The 15,835-nt window shown below is 42.4% G+C and overlaps 1 protein-coding gene across 1 annotated transcript in view; it reads right to left on the minus strand.

The window, feature by feature from the left end:
* LOC107988358 (collagen alpha-1(XV) chain-like) overlaps positions 1-13,970 on the minus strand; it is a 29,895-nt gene extending 15,925 nt beyond the window's left edge. The window contains exons 1-4 of the mRNA XM_025054761.1: positions 13,443-13,970; positions 4,383-4,520; positions 2,463-2,968; positions 2,295-2,377 (exon numbers count right to left, since the gene is read on the minus strand). Of these exons, the coding sequence (XP_024910529.1) occupies positions 2,295-2,377; positions 2,463-2,479 (100 nt within the window). The 5' untranslated portion in view covers positions 2,480-2,968; positions 4,383-4,520; positions 13,443-13,970. The remainder of the gene's footprint in view (positions 1-2,294; positions 2,378-2,462; positions 2,969-4,382; positions 4,521-13,442) is intronic.
* Positions 13,971-15,835: the final 1,865 nt, after the last annotated feature.

The following is a 15,835-nucleotide window of genomic DNA, read 5'->3' on the forward strand; positions in this document are numbered from 1 at the left end:
AAATACAAAATCCAAATAAACTGTGGCCACAAATTCTCTTTGGGAAGTTCACATTTATCCATGAAGTGGAATTTGGACTTTGGCCACGCACTGACACTGGGAATTTCTGACATTTGGCAGTGAATCACGGTCTAAATGTCACCCATCCAACTTCATTTCTACTCTTCTGTGCAGGCACTCGTTCGTCTCCTGAGTGAGGAGAACAGTTTACAGTTTGATTTTTTAATCAGGAATCTCACATTCCCAGGTAACTCCACGAATCCAGAGAAAAACAAAAACAACGTTGAGGTTCAATTACAAACCAACACTATGAGATGACCCATTTCACGAGCCGCTCTTTCTTATAACCAGCTGTTACTCCTTAAGTCCAGCAGGAACCAGTTTACACTCAACTAAACACACAACATGAACTTTATTTTAAAACACTCCTGTTGCCATGGAGACCCTGATGTTTTCAGGAATATTTACAGCATGCAGCTTGGAAATATTTGTCCCTGCTGCTCTCTCTGTCTCTCCCCCTTCACCCCCCCCACCCCCCCCCCCCCCCCTGCCCCTCCCCTCCCTCTCTGTGGAAAGTGAGCCAGCCTCTGTGTTTTGAAAATGTGAATCATGGCAGAGGATTAAGACGATGGCAGCGGCACTCACGGGCCTGAGAGAGAGGAGACGCAAACAGCCGCCATCACACTCTATAAAAACTGAGTCTGGACCCAAAACACACACACACACACACACAGACACACACACTCAGAGCGAGGTTCTGCCCCAGTGCAGTGAAGCTCAAACCTCGTTACCACAGGACGACATTACAGTGAGGTGTAATTCAAAAGTCAGAGCCATAATGAAGACCACACAGTTTGAGGCTGTGTCCACACAATCCAGCCTTTGTGACCCAGAGGTCTCCATAGGTCAGGATACACACACACACTTCACTGCAGATTCCAGGCTGAATTCCATCACAGTGATGAAAACAGAGGCAGTTCATCAGTTGTGGGTCTATAAACCAATGAAATCCTGCCATGACATCATCTTTACTACCTGGTGGAACAACAACCCACTTCTTCTTCCACCGCCTCCTTCTGTAACTCTGAAGTAGAGTCGGCGATTAAATGAACCAACGACATGAATATTTGCCCATTAATCGTTAATGAAATACTGGATACAAAGCTGTAAAATATTGACACGATATCGTGAAACAAAATCTGGAGATATTTCACTGTAATTAAATCCTCTTACACCCCTGAAGGAGAGCCAGTTTGGCTTTGAGCTCTATGACTGAGGAGGTGTAGCAGTGTTCTGACTGACCCATAAATCATGGGAAACATTCTGAGTATAATCTGCAGTGAGAGAACAGAGAACAGAGGCTCTGAGACACACATCACTGCAGCAGAGGAGGAGACGGCAGGTTATCAGACAAAAGAAAACAAAAAAAAGGCATCAAGTGGCCCCTCCATGTTCTCACTAAACTTCCTGTGAAACAGCCCCCCCAGCGTGAGCCTCATACAGATACACAGTGATTCTGGGTCGAGTTCAGCTCAGAAAATATCAACGTTGCAAAAATATTAGGAAGGAAAATGAAACCACAGTGAAATCATTCTAGTTCATAAAAAAGGCTAAATCTGAGTTTACTTTTAGCATATCAGCTAAAAAAATAATCAGTCAATCTATTAACAAAAGGTAAAAATCTAGACTGTATTCATCAAAATGAGCTGTAAAGTTAGCCAACAGTATCTGTAGAGTTAGCAGTAATCACACAAAATACTTAGTTGGCTAAGTTTGCTGGTAACACTAGCTACAACATACTCAGAGGTTAGCACAAAATAGACAAATAGAAATATATATATAAAAAAGGGTGAAAACAAATGAATAACTGTCTTGATAAATCAAACCAAAGTCAGCAAGGTAACAGGCAAAAAGCTAAATATTAGCCAGCAATGCTAATTGTCCACATTGATTTAAAGGTAACAAGAGCTGGATGTTGGATCAAGATCAAGAACTTTACTTCAAACTAATATTAGAACAGGACAAAGATGAAGTCAATGTCCAGAAGAATCTCTACGTTCATTCATTCATTCTTTTAGTGTAGATCTATGATAGATAGAGTGTGTGTTACAGCAGTATCTTCCTGCCCATCCTGCAGTGCAGAGCACAGAACCACAGCTGAGGAACAGCTCCATCATTCATACAGTATCCAGCTCATGAAAAATCATGAGGCAGCACAAGGTTTGGCCAAAGAACGTTCTCCAACAACAACAGAGTCAGAGAGGGAGAGAGTGAGAGGGAGAGAGAGCACATACCGTCCAGCAGCTGATATGCAGAGGAGTGACGGCTCCACAAATGGACGCTGAGTAGAAATAATCCACAGAACCAGAGGGGAACTCTGCAGAGAGACACAGGTGAGGAGTGAGAACACGTGGAACCAAAAAAGAATTCTCTGGACAAAAGTCAGAGAAGATTTGAATTACCGTGAAAAGGTCTTCATCTTCAGTGGAGCTGAGTGTGGACCCAGAACAGAAGTGGTTCTGTTCCTGAGAGGAGAACAGAGAGATGGAGCTGCTGCTGCTGCTGCTGCTCTGCACCAACTCCAAACTCTGCAAACTTTTCCTCCTCCTCTTTCCTCCTCTCTCTGGTTCTCAGTCAAACAAAGGCAGCTTCAGTGCGTCTGACCTGGAGGAGGGTGGGCGGTGGGGGGGGCCCTCTCACAGCTGAAACCCGACTCTCGGAGTCTCTCTACGGACGGGTACTTTCTGATTCAGTCCTCCCCTCAAACATCACAGCTCCCACTTTCAAATTAGCACACTTTTCAGAAGAAGACGTTCGCCTTCTTCTTCTTCTTCTCCTGCTGTGGCTCATCTCACTTTCACTGGGCTTTAAAGCCAGCTCCGGCCTTGACCAGAGGACGGGGGAGGACACAGGCTGGTGGAGGTGAGGTGGAGGAGATGCCTCTGGAGGTGAAGCATCCAAAATGTCTCTTTAATGTTCAGCAAAAAAAAAAAAACTTTCAGTAATGAAAGAAAGAATGCAGTCTGTTCATTCCAAAGAAGAATGTTGCCTTGACAAAAATAAACACAACAACTGTCTCTCTTCAGAACAAAAGAACCATAAAATAAACGTTTAACAAAGCTGCTAAACTGTTGTCTGTCAAAGTGAAAAATGATCAAATAAAATTGATATTGTCTGGAGTTTCTAAAGTTCAAAGGTCAAGCCCAGGTCTCTCTGCAGATGGATTTAAACTTAATGTTTTTATTATTATAGTATTTTTTATTATTCACACGGTATATTTTAATAGGGAAAAATACATGTTGTGAATGTACAACTTAAACTGACATGAGAACAGTCTGTACTGGTACAGTATGTACCAGTACAGACTGTTACCATGTGCACATGGTCTGTTTGATAACATGAACAAATAAATGGTGGAAAAAAAAAATCCATCTATGATCTACTGCTTATTCTTCTTCTTCAATATTTAGAGCACATATGTCAAACTCAAGGCCTGTGGCCCAAATGTGGCCCGCCAGAGCTTATTATGGTATGGTTGTCTGTCAATTCTACTATTGTTGTCTGGATGGGCAGAAAGCATAAAAGGCGAGCGTTCCAACAACGTTCATTAACCAGTCCCCTGCAGCCCCACAATAAAACCCATATGGCCTTTTAACGACCACTGAAGGGTTTTGTTTTTTACTTTTTTTTTTTAAGTAGAAAATCATCTACATTACATTTGGTTCGGTCCATTTAGTTCTGGAAATATTATCACAGATGAGTGTTGGAAACTCGTGGCCAGAAATTTATGTTAAAAGTTCTGAGTCATAAACTGGGAATTGAACACTCGCCGTTCAGAATAAACTAGGAGTCGGCTGAAATGTGGCGAGGCATGTTTCAGATTTTAAACATTTTTTTTCCTCTCTCTGTGACTCTGCAGCTGAGTGTGTGTGTGACTGACGCTCAGAGGTATGTTAGATATGAACACCTCCGCTCCCCACTGTCTCAGGATCAGCTTGGGATTTTTTTACGAGGTGGAGGAGGTGGAGGAGGTGGAGGGGGTGGAGGACGGAGGACAGATACAGAAGTATTCAGACCTTGTCTCCTGACAGCTCCGACTGATAACGCTCCATCACAGAGTGTTGCTGATGCTGTTGTAGCAGCAGCAGCAGCAGCAGCTCTGATAAGACGGCCTGACTCCTCTGACCTCACACTGAGGCCGACTACAAATGTCCCCAACAAACACAGGACGTCCAACGTTCAAACTTCGTTCAAACTCCAGTAGAACATCACAGATTTCATGATAATCTTTTCATTCTTTATCGGTTCAGAGGGAACATAAACCTAATCCCCAATCTGTATGTTGTTAGACTGTGGTCGACCGCCCCCTCCCCTCCTGTTACCTCAGAGCTGGGGCTTGAACCCTTGATCTTTTCCGCTGTAAGGCGAGGCACTCTGCCAACATCTGGGCCTGCAGTAGTGACCATGTGACTTCTTTGGTCCCTGGATTCAAACACCAGCGACTCCAACGAGGCCCAGAACTGGATTCAAACAAATGGAAATAAAGGCAGCGTTTTCATTGGTCTGACAGGAAGTGAAGATAATTCATAGATACTCATGAAATACTAATTACTTCATAAATGTCTGAGTGGAGTATAAAGCCACACTGTATCTCCTGTCATCAGGGTGAAGTGCAACAACGTTATCACATGTTCTCCCTAATTTCCTACAGATTCTTCCCACCACAGAATAATTAGCAGAACCTTCTGGTTATGAACATGAGGAGGACGGAAACCTAACGACCGTTTGTTTGGAAGAAGAATCTCCTGTGGGGGGGGAGGGAGAGGAGTAATTACATTTTGTGGTTCCAAGATTACTCCACACCCCCACTTTAGGTGAGCGCTCGGACGTCTCCATAGAGTCCTGTGTGTTTTTGGACGTAAACAAAGGAAAGAAGGACGTTGGTGAGCGATGAGAGACGTGGAGACAAAGGAGCAGCGCTCCGGTGTTTTCTGGGAGGTGAGTCTGTGGGAAGGCGGAATTAAAAGTCTGAGGGTCCTGCCGGTATGAGTCAGTCAGATACCAGGTCTTTATCAGTCTTCTGCTGAAGGCTGTGAGAAAACTGAGTGAACTGTTGGGGATGACATCACAACTCACTGATGAACACAGAGACAGAACATCTGCTGCAGCTGCACAGCTCTTCAACGGGGGATTTTCCACATTTGGACCCTCAGCTGTTTGTTGTTTTCAACTACAATTAACGTTGCTATTGCTGAAAAAAAAATGTATGGAAGAAAACCCAAAGAAATTGAGAACTTTGATATTAAAATAACAGTTATCACTAATTTAATTATTATTTGAAGCTCTATCTGCTGACGGAGAAGCTAATCCTCAACATTTCCACTGCAGTAATTGGTACCAGGAACCAGGAGCAGAAACCATGTGCACACGACAAAATCTGCTACAAAGAACTGTAAAGAGTACCAGAAATTAAAAGTACACAATTTAGTTAAATCCTGGTAAGTACCAGAAATTAAAAGTACACAATTTGGTTAAATCCTGGTATTCTGGTGTTTGTCAGCATTGACCATCTAGCTCCCCAGGCCTGTAGGTGGTGCTAAAAACACATGATTCGCATTATACTGGTGCTGATCATTTTATATGAATCTAATCTGTACAGTGGGTCAGACAAAAGGACAAAAAAAAGGTTTAAGTTTGTTTGACACTTATTTTCAAAGTTAACACGAGACTTTTATTTGAGGAGGGACAATTCAACAAATTCAAACTAATGTGGAGGTAAAGACAGAAGGTTCAACTATTATTTCACGTCTTCTTGACTGACGTGGACTCCTAAGTCTTTCACTCCAGGGGGCTGCAGGCTTATTAGACTATAATGGACGGGGGTATTAACAGGTCCAAGGTCAGACTGGATCTGTGGGGTGGAGGATGGGGGGAGGGTGGAGGGTGAAGGGTGAGGGGTGTTTGTGTTTGTCCTGGAACAACAGAAAAGTAACAGAGCCTCAGGTTGTTTTTTTCAAATCTCAAATCCAAACACAGTGACAACAAAGGGGTTTTTTCCCCACCCTCAGAATGATTGACAGGTCAAACTCAGTTCAATTGGTTGGTTTAAAGTTAGGAGAAACAACAGTCCACTTTGACCACATCCATGAACAAACACTGCACCTTCACTGTCCAACATTCAGTCTTCAGTCTGGGCCAAACTGTCAATAACAAGAGACAAAAAGAAAACACCTTGTTTTCAGCTTGGTTTTTGACCAGAAAAAAAAAACAACAGCCAACATCAGGTCCACTGACCCTCATGTTCCACTGGAAACATCATCAACAGGATACAGCCGGTGGAACGTGGACAGAGCCGCCGGACGTGTTACACGTTTCCAGTGGAATGTCAGAAGAAGAAGAACATCTTCAGCCTCAGTCACAGAGATCCACTGTTTTATATGGACAGTTTAAAACTTCCAGCTTTTTATATTGAAAACGGGGTATTGGACAAATGTGTGTGTGTGTGTGTGTGTGGAGCAGTGAATAACCGTGTGGTCCCCTCACAACATGTCAGTCTCTCAGTCTGAGCTGCTGAATCATCTCCTCCAGGTGGAGTCGCCTCTTCACAGGTGTTCCTGCATCGGAACGTTTCCTCTGGAATTTTACTGAAGGCCGGAGCCAAGACTGTGTGTGTGTGTGGTGTTTATGACACTGAACTGTCCAAAGGTGCAGTGTTTGAAGGAAAAATAAAAGTTCAGAGGTAATGAAAGTCACAGGGGTGGAACTCACTGTTTTACCAACATTTGTTCCACATTTAAAAACAACATCAGGACAATTCAGAGAGTTTATTCACAACGGCTGCAGATGGAGAACGAAGGAACACAGAGCTTCAGTTCTTGCAGTTTAGTATAAGAATTTTTTTTTGCCATTTTCTAATTTTAAGAAGCTCAGATGAATGAACTGCTGAAGAATTAGTTCATCAACTGTGCTGTTGAAAAATGCAGCAGAACATTTCCTATGTTAGTTCCATGGTGCTAAAAAAACCCCAAAACCAAACGACACCGAGCTGCTGAAACTGACTGTTAGTGTGAACGAGGCCCGGAACACATTCACGTGTCCTGAGTTCCCCCTCCCCACAGGGGGCAGCGTTAGAGTTTAATCAAGTTACAGAAAGGTCAGTTTACTCTTTACAGCTGCAGACAAAATTTACACCTCAGCCATGGAAGCTCACTCTGCCTGATAACTGCTGTGTAAACAAAGAAACCTGATCAGGTGTAAATCCTCATTCCCTGCAGCAGCAGCAGCAGCACCAGCAGCAGCAGCAACAGCAGCAGCAGCAGCAGCAGCAACAGCAACAGCAACAGCAGCAACAGCAGCAGCAACAGCAGCATTTTCCAGCAAAAACTGAAAAAATTTAAATTACAAATTACGAGATGAAAGTTCCGGTGTGACCTCTGTGTTGACCTCTGTTCCTGTAAGTACATGTGAATAATATGTACACAGGTGTCAGGGTGGAGCCCCCTGCTGTCCACTGATCTTAAAGAAAACATGAGGTAAACACACATGTGTTTCGGGCACAAAGCCACCGGTCCACGGCCCTGCCGTCTCTGAGTGTGTGTGAACAGAAGAGGTCAGTATTCACTGGACTCTCTCACACACACACACACCGTCAGACACACACTCTCACACACTGTCAGACACTGGCCAAGAGCATGTCTTCATAAAGACACAACTGTTCAGACATTTCTGTACCCCCCCTGACCCCCCTCCCGGCCCCCTGGTTGAATTAAACCAACAAAATAAAACCATCATCTGACTCTGACCATCTAACCCCCCTTGTTCCCCCCCTCCCTCAGTGTTGCTGCCCAGGTTAAAATAAAATAAAGTAAATAACCCCCCCTCACTGTGTCAGGATTCTCACTCCGTCTCTCCGTGGTGGGTGGATCACATATTTATTTTAGCCCAGATCCTGCATCACATTTTTCCAGACGGACAGATTTTTATCAGAGAAAAAGTGTTTGTCAAAGACGAAGTTTACACTCTTCCCTCTCTTAAAGAGTAGAAGACAGAAACACGAGCTGCATTTTATGCTGCAGCTTCAAACACAATTATTTTCTGCTGTAATATTTTATGTTTTTATATTTGATAAATTCCATCCTGAAGGTTTTATATTTATAGACAGTGGTTAGAAACTGTGTCGGACAGACTTTATGTTTATAGACAATGATGATGATGATGTAAAGGAGACGTCGTCTTCACGGTTCTGACATGAACCTGGATTGAAGCTGTACGACGTCATCCTCAGATTAAGAAAATTGTATTTACAACAACTTGACAAAGAGAGTTTTATGAAAGGCCTGACGTTAGAAATGCCAGAATCTACCAACAACTCAGTCCCAGGACGTGTCATTTATTAGTGCGGCGGCACAGTTCTGGGTTCTTTCTACAGTGATGTCAGAGAGTGCCTTCACCCGGTCCAGTACCAGCCAACACCCTCTACCTCATGGAAAACCAACAAAGTCCCTGTGACACTCCAGGTCCAGTCCAAACACTGGAGCCTGTCAATAATAACAACATGAAGGTCCAGATGGACCACACTACACAGCAGAACCTACTGAGAACATGTTCCAGCTCTACAGAACCTCAGTCCCTGGGTTCCTGTTCTTGTTCCACTGCAGCACTGACAAAAAAACAACAGCCTGAGTCTGAGAGTCTCAGAAGACAATGTAGTTAAATCAGGGTGGGTCCAAACATCAGGTTTTTTCTTCAACAGATTCTTGGACTAATCAGTAGCAGAGTTGCCATCACACTGGAGCACAGAGAGAACTGGCAGAACTGATGGAAGTTTCCTCTGGTTTTCTGCATCTTCACTGGATCACTACTCTTAAAATCCATGCAGATCAGAACTGTCAGGAAATGGACTCATCGTAAATATTTTTACGAGGCCTAAACTGCTGGTTTACTTTTTTTCCTCCTTTGAAAATTAAACATTTTCAGGCCATTTTACAAAAAAATGCAAAAAAGAAAAACAAAAAACTATTTCAAACTTCAGAAACACTGACAGTTTCCAACAGTAAGGGTGTGTAATGGCTAGAATCTGACGCTACGATACACGGGCAACGATAGGATATATAGCGATACATATGTTGAGGTGTTTCCCCTCAGTGTAGCTGTAGTCCCAGTGTGATCCTAGTTTCAGACTCTGTTCCATCTGAACATCAGTTCCTAACACTGGAACAGAGGGATCTACATTTGGAATCACTAGAGAAGAAAGAAAAGAAGAAGAAAATCGACACCAGGATTATCTGAATCTCTTGTCCAAACAAGACAACAATAAACCACGACGACCAAACACCTGCAGGTCCAACGTCTACAGAACCGATGTGAACGATGTGACTGACCAACTCTTTGTGTCTCAGGTATGAGCTCAGGTCTTCACCGCGGTTCGTCTGCCCGTCACTGCTGTTCTTTAATTATATCCCCGTCCTTTGAGGAGATGTTTTTAGAACTAATGCGTTTAAGGCTCTTCTAAAGGCAGTGATGTCAGAGGCTGATGAAAACTCTTCTGTCAACGTCTACCACCTCCTGAAAACAGACCTGTGAAGAAGATCCTGCTCCGACTGATAATAACTGGACGATGACAAGACGCTGCCTTCTTCACTGAGGTCAGGACTGGGTCGAGGTTTTCATCAGTGCAGCTGAGACACTTCAGCAGTGAATGGACGGGATGATGAACCCAGAGAATAACAGTTAGGTTGAATTTACACAGAAAAAAAAAACTCCAGTGATTTAACGTCAGGATTTTATGTTGCAATAAGTTTTTTGGAAAAGATTATTTTAGTGTTTGTTTCCAAGAAGCTGGCAACAAGAGCTGAAGAAAAGCTAAAAGCACTAGAGATTTGTTACGCAGAATAAAAAAAAATGTCATTGTTTCAAACAGACGTTAAAATGGAAAAAAAAAAGATGAAAAAAAATTCAAGGAGTTCAAGTTTAAAACTCAAACAGACAACGTGGCGAAGACTGAGCCAGAGAATGAATGTGACGGAGACGGAGGACTGAGTCACTTTACACAACAGTACCAGGACCTGTGGGTGCCAGGAACAAGGTCGGTACCTGGAACATGTGTGAATCTGTTCTGATTACTGATAGTACAACAGTACCAGGAACAACTGAACGTACAGCATCTACGGTGATACCAGTTTAATCGGTTCCACAGCAGCACTCGTCTCTCACTGCATTCAAAATAACTTAAAAAAAAAAAATTAATTAATTCTAAGCCCCAGAAATATACTATTAATTAATTTAATTAAATCTCCCTCCATCTAAACATTAAAAACATAGATATAAACAAATCATATAAATTTATAATAATTAAGAAAACATTTTATATTTTTATATTACTGTTGGGACAGTGAGGAGTTGAAAACTGGAGCTGGGTTAAACACTGGTAACTCGATGTTTTAACTAGTATTTAGGTCGTATCGTGAAGTCCCACTGTAGAACTGTTCCATCCTGTGACGGTGGAGTGGATTTCTAATTCCACTGCAGGAACAGAGCCAGATCAAAGGAAAGAAGAACAATAAAAATCTCTCGTGTTACTTTGCAGTTGTTACTCATTTAAAAACTTTCAGACAGGATTTAAAGTCGGCATCGAACCTCAGCCCCCTCCAGGGATCTGAGACTGGAACTGCAGGAGACTCCACACGTTTCCTGACTCATCATTTGAAACTTTACGTTCCAGATTTGTTTTTTTTTTCACCAAATCCTGCCCGGCTAATGTTTTTCTAACAATTCCCATCAAGTGTTTCCAGACTCCCGGCTCTAACCAGATTATTCAGCAAATCTATTTCCACTAAACTCCTGAGTCTCCTGGGTTTGGTTCCAGGTGTTGCCAATTCTTTCTGGCAATTTTATTTCCATCACGGAGTTTTTGGAATAATTTGTCCACTGGCGACAACACCAGCTGGTTCCGGTGGTTTCCAGGTCTGAAGGCTAACGTGGTTAAATCCCTCTGTGGCTCCTGTTGTTCTGACATGTGAAACACAAGGCTTTAAAAAAACGCTCTATCAGCACCGACCCAGGAGTGGATTTTTATTTTTCCTGTTCAACATCACAGTCACTCCCCGGAGCTTCACTTCATTATTCCACCGTTAGTTTCCACCTGCAGCCGCTCTGTGAGGTCTGTGAGGGGAATCCTCTCTCACTCTGGTCGGCTGTGACGTAGCCCCAACTCTAAAGGAGTTTGCAGGACATTTTTTTTAACTCTTGTTTTGCTGTTGTACGCTCTGACGTAGCCCCAACTCTAAAGGAGTTTCCAGGACTTTTTTTTTAACTCTTGTTCTGCTGTTGTACGCATTTTCTACATTTACACAGATTATTTCCAAGTTTTCTGCAGTTATCTGATAAAATGTCACTGTGATTTTCAAAGTCGGTCTCTACCGCAGTTCACTGAGTTCATTATTCCCAGCGTGGCCTAAACGTTCCACAATCACAGCTAGTGCACGTGTCACCGTGCACGTGGAGCTCAGGGAATTTCCTCACATTCTTCAGGTATTATGTCAGTGGACACTGTGAAGTGGTCACTCTGGTACTCCACTGCATGAAGTATTTAATGATGATACAGTGACGTGTCTGTGTTTACACTGTACAGGTTTTGTTCACCGTGCAGTTCATACAGCCGCTGTTTACTTTTTCAATTTTATTTATTTTTCATTTATAATTCCACTGAGGGAAGAAGAAGAAGAAGAAGAAGAAGAAGAAGAAGATAAAGAAGAAGAAGGAGGAGGGGAAGTTGTTAGTGGTTAAAGAGAGAAATGTTGAGATGTAAACAGACAAACCTCAGACAACTCTACAGGCTAGAGCTCTGAGTCACAGCAGCATTTGGGCCCGGCCCAGGGACACACTGGCATCAGAACAACTGTTCTCTTTCTCTATTCCAACAGAAACAAATCCATTTGACTGAGAGGGAAGAACAACGACGACCAACCACATTAACAGTCACAGAAAGACAATCTTCAAACATCAGACCTTGAGCTCCTCCAGGACCGTCCCTCAGTCTGGAGGACAAATGTCTCCAGGTCTCTGTTATCAGGATCAGTCTGGAGGACAAATGTCTCCAGGTGTCTGTTATCAGGAAAAGGAATGTTTTCAATGTTTCGCTGCTGAAACTACAACTACACACACACACGGTCTGTGTCAGTGTGTGGTTGGTTCTCTCAGCAGGAGTGTTAAAGATTTCAGGATGCTGCTACCAAGAACAAACACACTCCCTGCTGCTGAGGACACCACGCATCACACACACACACCCCCGCCCCCCCCTCTCAGTCTCCCGTTGACACACAGACACTGTAGAGGAGAATAAATCACATTTTTGTCTAGCATTATTTAATGTTAATGACCAGATTTGGCCCGTGGGCCGCCAGGTAATAGTTAATCACTTACTTACATGCAGTGACATAAAGTCAACACTGATGCTCGACCTACATTTATCATACAGTTATAGAGGACAGTACCATCATGGTGGGTCGACTGTCAATTTCTTTAAAGAAATGAGTTTAATTCAAAACAGACTTCATAAAAATCAAATTTGTGGAAAATACCAAGCAGATGCTGAAGACAGCGAAAGTAAAAGAATCGATTGTTCGGAAACAGGACTTTCTCCAAGTCTGGGACCAGTTTCCCTGATCCACATGAGGAGGGTTTCACTTTAAATCCAGTCCAGTGTTAATGTTAGCTATAAAACAACAGACACCAATGTCAGTCTGTCAGTAGAACTGGTCTGTTGTCAGAACCACAGACAGGCCTCAGGGCTGATCCCGGTGGGAACGGGACCGTGGGAAAACTCTGACCACAGAATCAAACCCCCAGCTCTCAGTAATTCTATTTTTAAACTCTGGATCCAGAGAGAGTGTGGTCTGGTTTATGAATCCCAGATTATGGGATTAGGCAGGGGATTATGCCAAAACAATGTCAATCTTTAGTCAAACCTGAGAATAATCTGCTGCACTAACCTGCTTTAATCTGAGGATTTAGTTGCGTTCGTGATTTCAAACAACGAGGCAGAGACAGTTTTACTGTACTTCTGTGTACGTTTACAGCTGACAGCTAGCCTGTACGGCTATACAGCACAGTGCTAACGTTTCAGACAGATGAATATGTTTACTACAACTTCAACAAACTAGGACCTGATTTATGAGCACCAAGGGAGAGTTTCTTATCATTAAAACATCAAACAAAAACAACTATATTTAGTTTTAAAAACAAAACTTTTTAAAAAAAAGTCTGACAACAGCAGCCAACACAGCATGTGAAACAGCAGTGACTGTTAAAACCACAGAGCAGAATAATAATAAAACCAAACAGACTTGTAGTTCACAGTCAGTGAAAGAAGTAAACAAACATACAAACAAACATACAAACAAACAAACTAGGAGCTAAAATAAAACGTAAATTGTTTGACTCACTTCGTCTGAGGCCTCGGGCCTTTCGTGTCCAAATCCTTCCTGGAGTTGAAGTTGTTCAAATGTTCACCTGTCATGGTGGCAGACATTTTCTTCTTCACCCACGGTCTTTCTTTCCAGAATTATCCATTGATAAACATTTGTTATGATTTAGGGGGAAAAATAAAACGTTCTGTGTCATTTTGGGGGGGGTTTTGGTGTGTTTTTTTTTTTTTACACAAACAACACAAAGGGCCGAACACTTCCTGATTCAAGCAAACCGACGTTCATCATCTTCACCGGCCGGCGCTTTCTGTCCGCACGTGTCCGAGACTGCCAAGGGGGGCGCTGTTTCACCCATAGAAAACAAGTTTAGAAAAGAGAAAGAAAAAGAAAACATTACATTACTAGGCACACACGTCTTTCAAAATCTTAATAAAAAAAATAAAACAACAATAATAATAATAATGAGCCATTTCTAAATTAAAGGTATAGAACAACTGGAAAAAGCGTGGATAAATATAAATATTCTAATGTATGTTAAATATTATTATGAATTCTAATATATAATAAAAATAATATATTTTTTATTTATATGAATATGTTTTTAACGTTTACATTTCTCTAAGGCACAAAAGTAACTTTTTTTTGGATTTCCTGTTTCCTAACTGACCAACAGTTACATTTTTCTTTGTGTTTTGTGTTTTCTGAAAAAACCCCAGTCCAGTCCCTGTTTCCAAACCCCCAACAGTCGACGGGTCAGAGAAGGTCAGTGGACGATAATTGTCCAATCAGTGATTGAGGAAAAATCAGCTCAGAGTTTATTTTCCTCTGCCACAGTTTGTTGTCGCCTCCACTTTTCACAGGAAATCAAAGGGTTTTTCCACCGCTGAGAGGAAACCACTCCGATGGCCGCACAACACACACACACACGCTCACCCAGAGCTGCTGACAAAACAGATATGTGTGAGATTACAGGCTGTTAGTCACTGATGTTCTGTCTGTTAATACACTTGTTCACATCAGTGTGTGTGTGTGTTACATGTGACACACACGCACACAGACACAGAGTTGGTGACGGCTGTTGTGTCTGTCTCTGATCCACACCCTGCTACATCAGAACATCTGTGTGCAGAGAGTGAAGCAACTCTTTTGGCTGCACTCGTGAGAAAATTGATGGCTTTTTTCACTATTTTATCCTGAAGCTGTGGTGTAAAAAAGTCATTAATGAATAACTGACCACGGAAGTCCTGACATGGAGTCAGAAGAACGTTGAGCCGCGAATATGAGAAGGTGAGAGGAAGTGAAGAGTTGAGAAGTTTGATGGAAGAGGAGAGGAGAGGAGAAAATAAGAACACAAAGGAGGAGATCAGTTGGTGAGAAGATGAGAAGATGCTGGAGATGAAAGGGCAGAGTTTTGTTTTTTTACGGTTTTAAATGTGAGGTAATGATTCTGACGCAGAGCAGCTGGAATTCCAGGGATCATGTGTGACACCACCACCATGGTTCCAGTAGAAGTTAAAAGTGGTGTAATGACAGTACTAAAGTCAAAGGAACGAGAAAAAAAAAAGAGGAAATGGGATCGTGAACTGTACTGCAGGGTGTCACCAGGGGGCAGTGTTTAAACGTATTCTGGTAGAGTTTGGATGAACAGATACTTTCAGATGAATCTGATTCTGAATCCAGGGAGAGTCGTAACCAGCCGTGTCATAAATGTCAGTGGTTCGTGTTTCTACATTAGGTTCTGATCATCAGATCAGAGGAACCGTCTGTGAGTCTGTGAATTATAACGTGTTCTCTCCACGTGCTCTCTGGAACCACTCTGAGCCAGAGTCCAGGAACAGCTGCGAGTTCCGCTGCTGTCCACAAGACGGAGCCATGATGAGACACGGAACATCTGGATGTTCTGCAGAACCTCCGACATCTTCACTGTTCTGCACCGGTGATGATAGATTCACTCCTAACTCCTCACAGAGGCGGAGAGAGTGGTGTGTGTGTTCATGGAGGATAACATAATAATTCCAGAAGAAGTTTTTTGTGTCTTCTTAAAGGAAGAGGAGTTGACGGAAACTTCTGCTCTGGATGAGTCATTTTTATTATCTGATAAAAGACAGAGGAGAGCAGGAAAGAGAGAACGAGACGGGGGAGAAGAAAAATGAGGTCGATGAGTCAGAGAGAGAAAAAAAAGATTCTTGGATTGAAGCTGCACAAAGAAAAAGGCAGAAGAACCGATTAAGTTATTTTTGATTTTATTGTTGTTTTTTGTGTTTACAGTAATGAAGAAATGAAACGAAAGGAGCAAAATGTTTGGTAAAAACATCAGAATAAACAACGTAACATCACCCAGAAATATTTACAACTTCAGATAATAAAAACATTTTAAACATTAAAGGATTAACATTTTAGGTTTTGGTTTG

Source organism: Cynoglossus semilaevis, chromosome 3 (genome assembly GCF_000523025.1).
Source record: "Cynoglossus semilaevis isolate Cse_v1.0 chromosome 3, Cse_v1.0, whole genome shotgun sequence".
Classification (NCBI taxonomy): Eukaryota; Metazoa; Chordata; class Actinopteri; order Pleuronectiformes; family Cynoglossidae; genus Cynoglossus; species Cynoglossus semilaevis.